The 13,867-nt window shown below is 36.0% G+C and overlaps 1 protein-coding gene across 26 annotated transcripts in view; it reads left to right on the top strand.

Annotated features, from left to right (window-relative positions):
* Window positions 1–13,867, top strand: part of LOC134149675 (potassium voltage-gated channel subfamily KQT member 1-like) — a 263,379-nt gene that overhangs the window by 88,609 nt on the left and 160,903 nt on the right. For all 26 annotated transcript variants that reach the window (XM_062592949.1, XM_062592924.1, XM_062592916.1 and 23 more), the window contains 2 exons: window positions 592–632; window positions 9,234–9,295. In XM_062592949.1, coding sequence (XP_062448933.1) covers window positions 592–632; window positions 9,234–9,295 — 103 coding nt within the window. The remainder of the gene's footprint in view (window positions 1–591; window positions 633–9,233; window positions 9,296–13,867) is intronic.

The raw sequence follows: 13,867 nt of genomic DNA, 5'->3' as shown, positions 1-13,867 counted from the left end.
CCTTGCACATACTTTCTCTGAGTTTGGGGATTGCCACTGAAATATTGTGCCACAAAACTATACTCCTCTGTTTTGGCACAAAGTGCTTTTCTCTTTAGAAATTAACAATGGACCATGACATCAGACTGAACTCCTCTGGCCCCTAAATGAAGAGGAAAAAAAAAATCCTATTGAATAGAATCTACTGTGTCAACATTTAGAGATATTAAATCCACCTGCATATGATTCAACTAACAGTTGCAAATATTATTAAGAAGCCGTTCTGCTTGTATAGCCTTCTTATTAGATTACATATGATATAGGACAACTATGTTTTAGTCAAAACATGAAAATCAAAGAAATAAAATACTAATACACATGAAAACAACAGTAATAATATAGTTTGATCCTAGGAAATAAACTATAAAGGATCAAACTGTTGACTGTATTTATATGCAGTAAATGATGAAAGCCTAAAGCTTTTATCTGCTTTGTTTTGGGCTTAAAGCTACTGTAAATTCTCATGTAAATTATGCTTCCGTTCTCTTCTCAGCAACTGACTCTTTGTTGTTTGGTAATTCCATTGGTTTTGATTCTCCATTTGCTTTTCAGATTGGACCATTCCTTGGGAAAGCCAGGCCTTTTCCTGCCAGGTATAGTGACTATATTTTATACAAAATGATTAGTTTCACAACTTGGTGAAAATACCTGCTGCTACAGTAAAGTAGATTTATAATACAACCAATTATCAATAAATATGTAATTCTGTTATTAGGTCCTGGAACAGCTGTGGAAAGACAAATACCTTGCATTCAGGTGGTAGTGAGGTAAATGGAAATTGAGAATAACTATTAAAAATGTGTATCAGCACATGAAGACCTGGAAACAGCTTACTAGAAAAATTTCCACAAAAATATTCTTTCTAAATCTTCTGAACTGAGGTTAGAATATGTGTTTATTCCACTTAAAATATTTCTTTCTTTTTGAACAACCTACAAATTTAAGTTCTGAAAAGCCCAAGGGAAGATCAAGGGTATCATTTAGGAAATACTGAATGACCTTGAAAGCTAGAGTGATAGAAGTGGAATAAATTTCAGTCATAAAAAAATACAAAGTATTATGCAGGGAAACTACCCCCCATAAAGTCTCCTATATGCTAGTAGGGGTCAGCAGTCTGGTATGTCAGAGAATGCTAATTAGTTGTGAACTAATTGAATGTAATCCATTGCTGTGATGTAACCATGAAAAAATTAGTCTGATCTTTGAATCGGGAGAAAGATTTTCAAGACATATAGGAAAGTATAGATGTCATTACACAAGCCTCAGGTAAGACCTTATGTATTGTGTAAAATTCTTATTATATATGTTTATAAAAGACTAGCTGGAACAGAAACAGGGAAGAAATATATGTTCTATAAGTGAGAAACAGAAATTTACCTCTTTTAACCTACAAAAAAAAAGGGCTGGAAAGGATCATTTCAGTTAATTTTGCAAGGGAAGTAATTGTGTGTGAGGGAAAAGAAGTACATAAGAGAAGGGAAAGTCAGGCAAAAGAACAAATGGCGGTGAGCTGACCATAAATACGTTAGGCAAAAGATTGAAGGAAAGTTCCTCCAGTTCAGAGCAGTGAGATTCTGGGATAACCTTCCAGTGGGAATCAGAGAGGTCAGAAATCTGAACACTTCTATAGGGGTGCACTTAAAGTAGCCATCATTTGTTTTGGCAAGAGAGTGGCCTGAAGTTTCCAAAGGCCCTGTCACTAAAGGTGACGGGACCTTTTTGAGCTTTTAGTATTACTAAAAGCTCAAAAATTACTTGGAAGCTGAAGTCCTGTATCCCCAAGCAACTTTAAATACTTATGGACATAGGTGTAACTGAGAGTAAAGGGTGCCAAAGTTATTTCAAAACCTTTAAAAGTGTCTCCACACTACCAGTGGTTAAAACGTTTTATGCCATGAGTACAAGAGATGTCTCTTAAAACAGAGTGAATTTTTAACATCTCCTTGCTGCAGAAAAGACTAAGTAGTACAGTCCTCTTCCCAGTAGCTGAGCTGGTTTGGGACCATAGGAAAATAATCAATCATCATCTTGAATACATCTTCTGTAAGTACTTATGCTTGTGAATTTATTCCACAATGTGATCTGCACAAGCTACATTTATGAGAAAATTTTGCTTTACTTTTAAGCATGTATTGTTTTATTTTGAATTTAACATTACTAAATTAGAATTGCAATTTGTGCTCAAAAACACTGATGTTTGAAGCATTTTAAATGAAATGCCTTCTTGCTTCAGAAGTGGGACGTAAAGATGCTTGATTGCAAAGAAGCTAACTGGAAAGTAATGTTCCTAGCAGTTTAGGGGAGCTGAATGTTCTCCACAACTAATTAATTGTTAGATTGTGCTGAAGATGTTCAGGAGCTTTAGGCATCAAATCTTAGGTTGAAAAGGACTGAAGGGTCCTAGATAGGTCTGTGGATTTGCACATGTGTTTAGAGTGTTCACATGTTGAACAGAGCTGCTAGTTACTGAGGCAGAGCTCTGTGTCTGCAAGCTGTGATAGATTCACAGAGCACACAGCCCCTCACAGGCAGAGCAACCCACATAAAAAGCCTGTGCTAGAAGACCAAAGAATTAATGTGAAGGAACTGCATGTAGACCTGAGGTTACACAGCAGAAACTCTCTGCACCAGCTAGATCCTGGAGAGACAGCCTATAAATACAGACCTAGATGATAAAAAGAAAAGTTCAAGTCAAAGACCACCAGAGACCTTTTAGCCTTTTTTTTTTTTTCTTTTTTTGCTTTGACTCTATATTTGGAAAAAAAAACCCACTGGCTTTCACATGTAAGTTGGAGTAGGCTTATCTTCAGAATTCTTAATGACGCAAAATTTTATTGAGAGAACATCTAAGGACTTTGGAGATCTCTAGGAAAATAATGTACTGTACTCTGGAAAAGAATACAGCATCTCTATCACACAACTAACTTTCCGTGTTAAGTCTTCTTGCAACAGCATTACTTCTGAATAGCTGCTTTCAGATGGTTCTATCAGATGCAAAAAGGTGTCACTGCTGGGAATGATGTCTGCCTTTACAGCATGGCAATTCTACAAAGCTATACCTCTTGCAAAATCATATCTCTCTGACCACATATAGACAGAATAAATACTGATTGGGACCGGTAAAATGGCTCTTATGGCTGCAAAACCTAGTAAACTGTTCTGGCTTTGCAAGACCAAAACCAGAAGTAATTTGACCTAATATTTACTTTATCTAAACCCTCCACAAATCTAAGAATAAAATAAGTGGTTCCAGATAAATGACTTGCAGAACTAAAACTGGGGTTACTTCATAATTATTCTTGGTATTATCCAGCCTGGCAATAATCAATGGTTATTTTATGTTTTCACAGAATCGCAAAATTGGTAAGGTTGGAAGGCACCTCTGGAGATCATTTAGTCCAACCCCCGCTCAAGCAGGGTCACCTAGATAGAGCATGTTAGACAGTATAGCATCCAGGCAGGTTTTGAATATCTCCAGAGAAGGAGACTCGGCAACCTCACTGGGCAACCTGTTCCAGTGCTCTGTCACTCTCACAGTAAAGAAGTTCCTCCTCTGTTTTGTGCAGTAACAGTCTGTTTGCACTGTCCTCCTTCCTGAGTTTTTCTCAGAATGGATAGCCAATTGTACATCAAAAGTATTTTCAATATGATATATTTTTCTAGTTCAAAGACATTGCTAAAATCCTCACTTATAAGCAGTATGGGTGTTTTCTCCAGACTGTGTTATTTTTGTATTGATGGCAAGCAAAAGAGAAATGACAATGCAAAGAAAATCAAACCACCAAGGAGAAAAATGAGAGGCATTTTCCTTTCCAGCTCCCCCCCCCCTTTTTTTTCTGTTTTATTATACTCCAGTCAGATAATCTTAAAGTCTTATTCAAAGCCTGTTGAAATGAATGGGAACCTTTCCAGTGACCTCAGTGGGTTTTGGATCAGTCTACTATTGAAACCCTGTTGTCAACATTGATAATATTGTATGAAGTAATTACAGTATCTACAGTATTGTTCCCTTTCAAAAGTAAATGATATCGTAAAAGATCCAGAAGCTGAATTCATTGGAAGAGATTATTATTAAGTCAGCTTCTCAAAGATAAAAAGCACTAAAAGCAGGATTAGAACAAGATTAAGGTACAAAATCATAGGAACAGCCATTCTGGGTTGGAGCAGTCCTGCCTCTAATGGAACCAAGAGCAAGGTGCTTTGGGAAATGTAGAAGAAAAGGGCATGCAAAAGGGTCTAAACTTCCTGACTTCCTTCCAGAGACTTCCTGACACGGTTTCTGTGAATTAAGTAGATCTTGCTGGTTTGTCCTCAACAAGCTTGCTCTGAATCACATGTAGACTTCTAATATCTGTAGTATCCTGGGATAAGGAGATTCCTGATTTAACTCGCACATACATATTTTATGAAGAATCAACCCCCTTTGCTTTTTTTGGTCCAGATTCCAAGTAGCTTCATTTGAAACTTTGAAATTTCCATTAAATGCCATCTAAGCTTTTTGATGCTCGTGCTTTCCCAGCCAGTAAGGAAAAACTGCACCATAATAATCTTGTAAAGCATAAGAAATATACTTTGTTTAATTTTATTGTTGAAGGTGGGTTAATATTTCAAATGAGAGGTATCCACATTTCTGCATGAACTGATTTATTCCATCCCTTCTGGAGATGATATCAAAGGCAACTCGGTCAAAAATAAAGACTCTTAGGAACAAGCAGCTGTCAGCTGCTCACAGTCTTGTCTCTGCAAGTTATTCTTGTTTCTGAGGATAGTCCATCTCAATGCAAAGAGTCAGCAGGAATATCTCATCTATTCTGCTTTCAGGGCATGGAACCTACTAAAAGCTTGTCTGGATCTTCCTTACAGCTGGATCTTCCTTACAGCTCTGAATTTCATTCCTGATAAAAAGTTACTAAATAAACTTATATTGCATTTGCTGTATTAATTGTTCTATAACTACTCTCCTGACTGTGTAACTAAATGCTGCCATTAGCACCTTCCGACAAAAGTGCAGAAATGTGATGTAGTTCGTAGTGGATTCAGTGTTTATGGCTTTTCTTTAGCAAATAGATTATATTATTCCTCATGTACTGATTGAGCAAACTGTGTCATCTGAAAGGCTGGGTAAATGAAGCAGAGAGGCAGAGGGACCTCCTGATTAGAGGCCTTTTTTTTTTTTTTTTTAATAGAAAGATGGTTGTATATCTTTAAGCTGGCAAGTTGCTTACTGTGATGGCAGCTAGAATTTTGCAACTTGAAAAAACTAGAAATTCATACTTTTACTGTATACTGCAAATGCTTCATCATGGAAAAGTTAGGTTTATCACTTAGTTTTCTGTATTACCGTATAGCATTCCAACCTAAAAATATTGTAGTGGTTTAGTCTTTATACCTTCTTTTTTTTTTAGGCTACCAAACAGAAATCCAAAAACATAGGATTTATGTATTCCATTTTTTTAAATCCTTTCTGCCTATTAGTTGTAAAGGGCTCTGGCTGACAAGAAAAGAGAGTCAATTAAAAGCCATGATACTAAGGCAACTTTATTATTTGCTATTTTATGGACTCTAGGTTTAAAAAGACATTCCTGACATGTTTGGATAAACATGACACTCACTTTATAGACACAGAAGCCTAGATTTTGCCATATGCTCATTACCGTTTTGCCTACACAGAGTTTTTACAGAATCAGAACAAATACAGATCTATGAAGTTTCAGTTGCATTAAATTAGACACAGAAAGGTAGTGGTATCTCTCGCACCATCTCACTTCCTGTAGTCCCAATCCTGTAGTTGATATGACTTCCTAAGGGTTTGAGATGTCTTTAGCAATCTAGAATATCCTTGGGTCTTAAAGCCCAAATATTTCCTTTTCTGTTTAAAAAAAAATAATGGCTTTCAAATAGATTTTAAAACATTTTGAGTTAGCATATTTCTAGATGTGTACACCATAAAATTAAAAATCAAGAAAGGTCTCTTGCTCTGTAAAACTAGAGCAGATCATTTCCAGCTTTCATCATTTTCAGACCATCTGGCAGCAATTCATTCATTGTCTTAATTTTCCTCCAGAATATCTTTTTCTAACCAAAGTAAAAATCTATTGTCTTAAAAGTCTGATATATTCTGATAAGATGGAACACAGTAATTAAACAAAAAAACTAAGATTGTGGTACTGTCCCTCATTTGATTTGCTCTTTTCCTCGAACTCATTTCAGATTACAGTTGCTACTCTTTCATAAAAGAAAATAAAACTGAATAACCAGTAGTATGTTGTTTATTTCATGTGCTTCCATTTGGAGAAATGGTTTGGGATGACTTTTGTTTTTTCAACAAATTTAGTTTTAAAATTTTAGATAAGAGACATCTCATCATGATCATCGGGAAAGGAGATGCCACACCTTTGTGAAAATGTTAGGAAAAAAATATGGGATCATGTTGTTTTCAAAGCAATACAAGTAGTGTAGCATGCATATGCAGTAGTATAGTATGTATATGTGGGAAGGTATAGGCCTTTGGGGGGAAAAGTATATATTAGCCAAGACAAGTGGACTAGATGGCTCAAGAACTATTCAGTCTCCTTAAGTATAATACATATTATTTGATATACTAGTGTTTTATATCGTTCAAATCTAAATATACAAAATGAAGGTTTTATATCATACCAACCATGTGACACATGCTGATTTCAGGATTTTCTTTCTTTTTTCTGCTGAGTTAAAATTTGTCCATCTGTTTCTTCATCCTGTTATATCAAAGTATAGCTTCTTTTATGATGATCATGAATACTTCCTTTGTGTTTGCACACTCTTACTAAGCAATACCTGTTTTATTACAGACCAACACAAAAATCAGTACTAAAGAAGTTATTTTGGCAAAGCAAATAACCTAAAAATTAAGACCTTTCAGACATACAGTTAGCCATTCAATCTTTTCAACTATCTAAAAACAAATAAGCCAATGTAGGAAGTTTAAAATCCTGTATCTTGAAGAGGCTCAAGAAAGAAGGTATAAACATGAGATAGAAATCAAATATATTACAGCAATGTTATCTGAAAGTCTGCCCACCTTCCTTACTATAGCACTCAGCACATTGAATATAAAGCCTGTTTACTAAAGACATTCTTTATTAGAGGAAAATGCTTGTAAATTAGAGCTGAATACTGATTTAAATGGAGGCTAATAAGTGGGAAAGAATACAGCCTTTTGTGATTTATACAGCACACATGCCAGTAAAGGGGTGGACATAGCACAGCTACATGTGTGTACATCATGCTTTTCTTGTCCTCTGGTAATGCTACAAAATAGCTTCTTACTACTTGTCTGCTGCTCTCTTGTTTTCTGCTCCATATCTCATTCTAGAATAGCTGAAGTAAAAACTATTATTAATTTCGTTTGGTTGTTTTTAGATCTCTTGGTGAATATGTGAAGGATGTTATTAGAGCTGATGAGAAAAATATATTTTTTCAAGTGTTTGGCAGATTTTTGTTCTGTTTTTTTTTTGGGGGGGGGGAGGGAGGAATGTCTTAGAGCTAAGCAGAAACACTACTTCCCCTCTTCTCTGCAAATCACTTCCCAGTTTAGAAATCCTTAAACACAAAAATATGCATGGTTGTTCATACATACACTTTGAAAGACGAAGTTTCTGCAGATTTAGGAGCTACAGAGCAGGTTGCAGAATTATTTCATTTCAGGCAGAGACAGATACAGAGATAAATTTGAGCCTCAGCCCCTCATATTTTAAGAGGTTTCTGTGTTTGCGAACCAAGGAATGATGAGCAGCACACTTGCATGAGCCAAGTTGTGTCATTTATTTTCTGTCCCCACTTGGTGTCCTTGAACAATCTTTGAATTGTCTCTCTGTATGGAATTTACTCCTCCAGATGCTTTGATAAAATATTTCTGCTTTCTAGAAAGGAGCTGTCAAGGGATCAGAACTATTTTAGCTTTCTAGATGGTCTGTAGGAGGGGAGAAGCAAGAAGGGCACTTTGCCAGCATTGCTTCTCACTAGGGTCTTCCTCTAAGGTCAGTTGCATACAGTCTGAATTACCTCCAGATGAACATTGGTGCAGACGTGTAACCAAACATACCACATTAGTAAAATAGACACTGCTTTTGTGTTGTGTAGTATACCTTCCTTACTGTAGAGCAAAAAACAACCACAGAGTAATGCAAGAATGCGAGTTCACTGTGAATGAACACACAGATGGACAGTTACTATGGAAGCTGATGCACTGTAAATTCATACCTCAGCCTGCCTTCCTCTAAACCCTTCTTCATGTTGTGCTCATTCCCTAAGCAAGATGGACAGAAATAACTTTAAAAAATGCTCAGCTGCTCAAAACCTGGAAAAATTTATGGGAAAAATAAGCAATTAATTCATCCTGCTATTGGAAAAATAGTTCAGTAATTGGAAGTGTATCCAAGTACCATTGACACAGCCTTCTTAAGTATCTGTTATTTTTTTTCTCATGAACATTTTCTCCTATCTCAGAATTTTTGTGCCTTATTTCCTGCAAAAGAACACCTCTAGCGTAGGGCATTCACTTGCAATTGGCCAAGTAAATACAAAAGATAAATTAATTTTGACCAGCTTTCAGTTTTGCGTCCCAATTCCACAATTCTCAGAGGATAAATAAAATAAATTGCATAACCGGTCTTAAAAGAGCAGATGTCAAAAAAACTGGGAGGGGAGATGAGGATTGAGAAGTGAGGGCTGTACCCAGTGTGACTCATTTGTTGAGCCATCACAGGGGGATATGTATTTTATATGAATACGTTACATGCTTATGGATAGGTAGTATGCATTACACATGTCATGTAAGTGAAATCCTAAAAGGGGTGTATGCTCAGAGAACTATCTGTTCCACTTAACGATGTGCAGCTAATTGAGATAATTAAACAAGGAATAAAATCACCTCAGACATTCTCTCTAGTCATTCATGTCCACAGACTGCCTCCACCTAAGTCCAAGTTGCCCTTTAGACTCTTTATAAACATGTCAGACAAATTAAATCCCTTCTCATCCACTACTCTCTTCACTTCTGTGTATGATGAAGAATTTTTCCCTTCTTATGTTGATGTTACGGATACTGCCCTAACATTTTACCAATTTCTCTTTTGAACAGTTATAGATATGATTCTTAGTTTGAGTTTATTCTCCGTCTAACAAGTGTCCATTTTTATTCTGTTTTTATTTAGAAAAGGCAGTAGACAAAGGATACTATGTTGTAGGAGCCAGACTGATCCGCCTAGAGGATAAGGCAAGTGCATGAAAGCTTTTTCTTTCTTTCTTTTTTTTTTCTGGGTAATGATATCTGATCTACAGACCTTCAAGATAGTATCTCAGCATGATTTACTTTAGACTTACAGGGCATCATAATAAAGAATAATATCCTGATTTTTGTAAGGGAGTTGATGAAGTATCACGTACATGTTATTCAACATTAACCATTTACCTGCCATACAGATTTGGTTCTCAATTTAAAAAAGAACAACTTTCACATTAAGGCCAAGTCATGCATGTCTTATAGATAAATACAATGAACTGACAAAGTGTTTGTCATACCAGGATCAGAGAACTAAACAAAAAGTCTGTTATCAAGACTCTCTGTAAACAGCAATGGCTGATACTTCATTTAATAATCTTGAGATTCCCTAGTCTTTACTACATATTTTTCCCCTGTGCAGTTATCTCTGCATCAGTTCTGCCCTTCCCACTACCCCCTCTTTCTTCTCTCCAATAATTTATTCATCTTTGTTTTTAATTAGAATTGCATAGACGTATAGCAAAAGGCCAAAGCCCAGGGAGGCCCTATTGTTTCAGGCATGTTACAAATATCCTCAAGAGCTTTTCCCACTCAAGTGATAACAAAAGTTTGATTTAAAGAAGGAGTCTATTTCTCTAAATGGTTTTTTGATCAACTCTCTTGAAGTCCTACTATTTCTAGAAAAGTGGCACCCCTGCTCAGATTTATCATGCAAGTTTTCTAATCATGCAAGATGGCCAAGATGCCTTCCAACCTTACTGATTCTGTGATTGCTGTCTAACCTCTGCATCTTTTCTAAATTCACACCACTGGTTCTGATGTCTTTTAATATATCTATAGAGAGAAACCCACAATACAGGTTTGGAAGTTTGGCAATAAAATTATTTGTGATAATATTTGAATTACTTTGTATGGGAAATATTACCAGCATTGTAAATATTTATGAAGCAGTTGTTCATGGTTTTCTCCATATTTATGAAAAAGAGAGTTCAGAAAGTTTTAATGCTGGTCCAGCTTTAGGGCCATATGGTGTTTATTTGATAACTTTTTATTTCAAACCTTTGACTTAAGCACTGCAGAAGTATTTTGGTGTAAGAGCAGAAATGGTACAGGAGATGCCTGTGTATTTGGTAAATGCTGCAGTGAATGATCGCAATTGCAGATATTTGCTCTGCCTTTATAACTTTAACCTGTTAGAAAACCAAACTCTAGCTGATTGCAAAAGGTTATCATTTTCATCAATACTGTCTCAATGTAGGTGTTTAGTTGATGATGCAGGGGTGATGCAGAGATAAAGTAATATGGTTTAGCTTTACCATACCAAATGTTTATTGTAAGAATGTGGTAACCAGTCTGTAGCATGGATTTCCAACAATGTCCTTGGAACAGCCATCACACAAGTTAAAAAAAAAATAATATATCCACCTTTTAAGCATAATTAAAAATAGTTGTTGCAAGCTCAGTTTCAACCATTAGTGTGGGGAAGGCTTAGCCACTATTCTGTTTGAAGAATTGAACTGTAGTACTTTAACTGGCAGCATATTGTATGGGAACCAGTGATTTTGATTGCTCCACTCATTATTCTGGAGAAAATAAGTAGAGGGGAATAAAAATACATCAAGATATTTTCATAATATGACATTATGAAAGACATTCAATCGCTGCAGCTTCCTTGTTCTTCAACAAGTTGTTTGATTTGTGTCAGTCAAAATACTAGTTCAACCTATATGGAACCCAGGGCATTTGTTTTTTCAGTAAAAACTAACTTTCTTTTAGGTGCACAGGACTTCATTCTGTCGAGAAAGCAGACACCATACTAAAAGGCAAACATTTGCTCTGTGTGTGTGGGGGGGGGGGGGGCGTTGGGTGTGCGTATGTGCATTTTTTTTGCCACACAAGCTAAAATATACATGTTTACATAGTGAAAACAAAGTTAAGCTTCCCAGATATCCCTATTTTAATAGGACAAGAGAAACAACCACATCCTGCCATCAAACTGCTTCCCATAAGCCATTTTACCATGTCACACAGGCTCTCCTTCTTTAAAGTTCACTGTGTAGTAGCTGATATGTGCCCAAACATGAAACAATGTTGGAGTCAGGAAGGACAAGCTGGGCTTCAACCTCTGAGAAGAATAAATGATGCAGGGGCATGTCTGACAACAGACTGCAGCTGGTGGTGAAAAATGATCTCTGTCTTGGAATTAGAAAACCTTTGGGAGCAACTTCATCCCCCAGAGAAATTGTTTTAACATTCAGTCACCCAGTTCAGTCATGGCAGCCTCCCAACGAAGTGACACATCTGACAAAATGACACATTTTTGGGCAAAGGCCAGTTGGTGCAGACTGATAAAAATGAAGCTTTAAAATATGTATCAATAAGCAGTTAGCACATTTCTAGTTCAGGCTGATCTTTCCCACCAGTATTTTCTGGTTTTCAGCTGTTTGCACAAAAGGGAATCAGAATATAATTCATCTAGTGAGAAATGTGCATAGTAATTTGTATTAATATTAAGCCATATTAATTCTTTTTATATTTTTTCTGAGATGGAGATAGAGAATTGTGTATTTCTGATGGTTAAGAGGAACTTCCTTCCCTTGAAATGTCTCAATGATTGGTTTAAAATGTGGGGTTTGCCATGTAGAAGGCATAGATGCAGATCTCTGAAATGGTTGCTTAGTGATAGATAAAAGCTTTGAGGCCAAAATGTTTCAGAGAGTCAAAGACAGCAGCCTCCTATTTATTTTGCACAAGCAGTGCTGTCTGCAGCCACTCTTTTGTGGCTCTCAGGGCTTTGTATTTAAGTTTAAGGTAGCAATGAAAAGGTAAGAACAAGCCAGTGTACAACAAAGCAATGTGCAAGTCCAGTGTAAAGGAGGGTTAACATACATTTGTATCAGTTTGCATTTAATTGTTCCCAAGCTAATTGGAAAGGGATGAAATGTATGGCAGCAGTTTCCAGAAAATATGTAAAACTGTTTTTTTGGCAATATAAATGCTGCATAAGGCTTTACTCCTTTCATTAACATGGCATGTTGCGTAGTGCAAGTTTACCCATAGCACCTTTCAACCTGTTTTTCTATAAGTGGGGTATAAAAAAAAATATTTTGTTGTGGGTAGCATAACAGCCTATTGTGGTTCTTTTCCTAAAAACAATGAGACATTTAGAGCAAGAATGGGGCTTCTTTCCCAACATGTGACATTTGGCTGACCCTTTCTTTAGTTCGAATGCAAGGTTTAATTTTAAATTGTGGTGTGTAGCCATTGACAGATTCCTTTGAAATGTATTAAAAGGGAGATTGGTTCCAAGATGATGTTCTAGAGCTGGCATTAGTTTCTTTTTAAAATTGTAAACTAATGCTTTTTTATGATGAAATAAGTATTCTTTTTCTTTCTTTTTCAAAATTAGAAACAAAATTTTGGTGTGCTGTGTCAAACTGCATGGCAACCTATAAATAAAAACAGGAGAGAAAAAAAAATCTACAAATGAAAGGTTAGAAGGGACATCTGTGTTTTCTTTGAAAAAGAAATCTATTAGGTATTTTTATAATTATATGGCAGTCCTCTTTATGTGGTATTTACAGTTATGATTTACGTCTATATTACCATAACTATTTCCATACTTACAGACAACATGTGATAATGCTGGAAGCCAAAAGCAACCATTTGGTAGCATTTAAAAAAAATGCAGAAACTCTAAGAGAAAGCAGTAAAGCAGAACCTTTCTGAGCTTTATCCATCTAAGTAATGCAAACCAGAGCATCCAACAGTATCATCCAACAAAAACAAATGTAGAGGTTGGATTGTGGTGGTAAACTCTCTCTTTACCAATTTGAACACTCATTTTAAAGTTCAAAGCTAAAAAGCTGGACTCAGAGAAGAGTAGTTTTTCCCTATCATATTCTTCCTCCTGAATAATACGGAGATTGATGTTGGTAAATGTAATCACACCTGTTATTATGTCAGGAGTCATTAAATAGTAAATTATTTATCGTGACAGTGCCTGCAAGCACCACTATAGTGAAGGCTCTGTAAGAATTTCCATAATAAACCCCTAATTTGTTGATGGGATGAAGAGAATAACTGAACTGTATTAAAAAAAAAAAAAAAGGAAAAGGTTGAAAATTGGTGTACAATGAGTAAGTTGCAAAATGAGTGTGCTGCATATTTGTGATTTCAAGAGTATGTCAAAAATAAACCCAACAAATATATTTGCTAATAAAAACATATTTTGGCATCAACATGTTCATGGGTTTTTTGCCCCCAGTTGCTTAAAGATTGAATCATGCCTTATTATAAGGTTTTTCAGAAGGCTTATTGCAAATGGGAGTATGTGGGTTCTGTTAGCTACTAAATCAGGATGTTCAATAATGTTTAAAAGTAGCTATTGGAGATGCACCACCATTCGTTCTTGTAAATAAATTTTATTATGCATTTCATCCAGGCCCTCTACTGATATGCAAGAACACTGTTGATTTTTGAAGCTTACCTTCTCAACACAAATCTGCATGTGTTGATAATTAACCTAGCTAAACAGACTAGCAGTTCATGGTAGATCTCTTATGA

The sequence above is a fragment of the Rhea pennata genome, chromosome 1, assembly GCF_028389875.1.
Source record: "Rhea pennata isolate bPtePen1 chromosome 1, bPtePen1.pri, whole genome shotgun sequence".
In the NCBI taxonomy this organism is placed as follows: Eukaryota; Metazoa; Chordata; class Aves; order Rheiformes; family Rheidae; genus Rhea; species Rhea pennata.
This window is presented reverse-complemented; position numbering and strand designations above follow the sequence as displayed.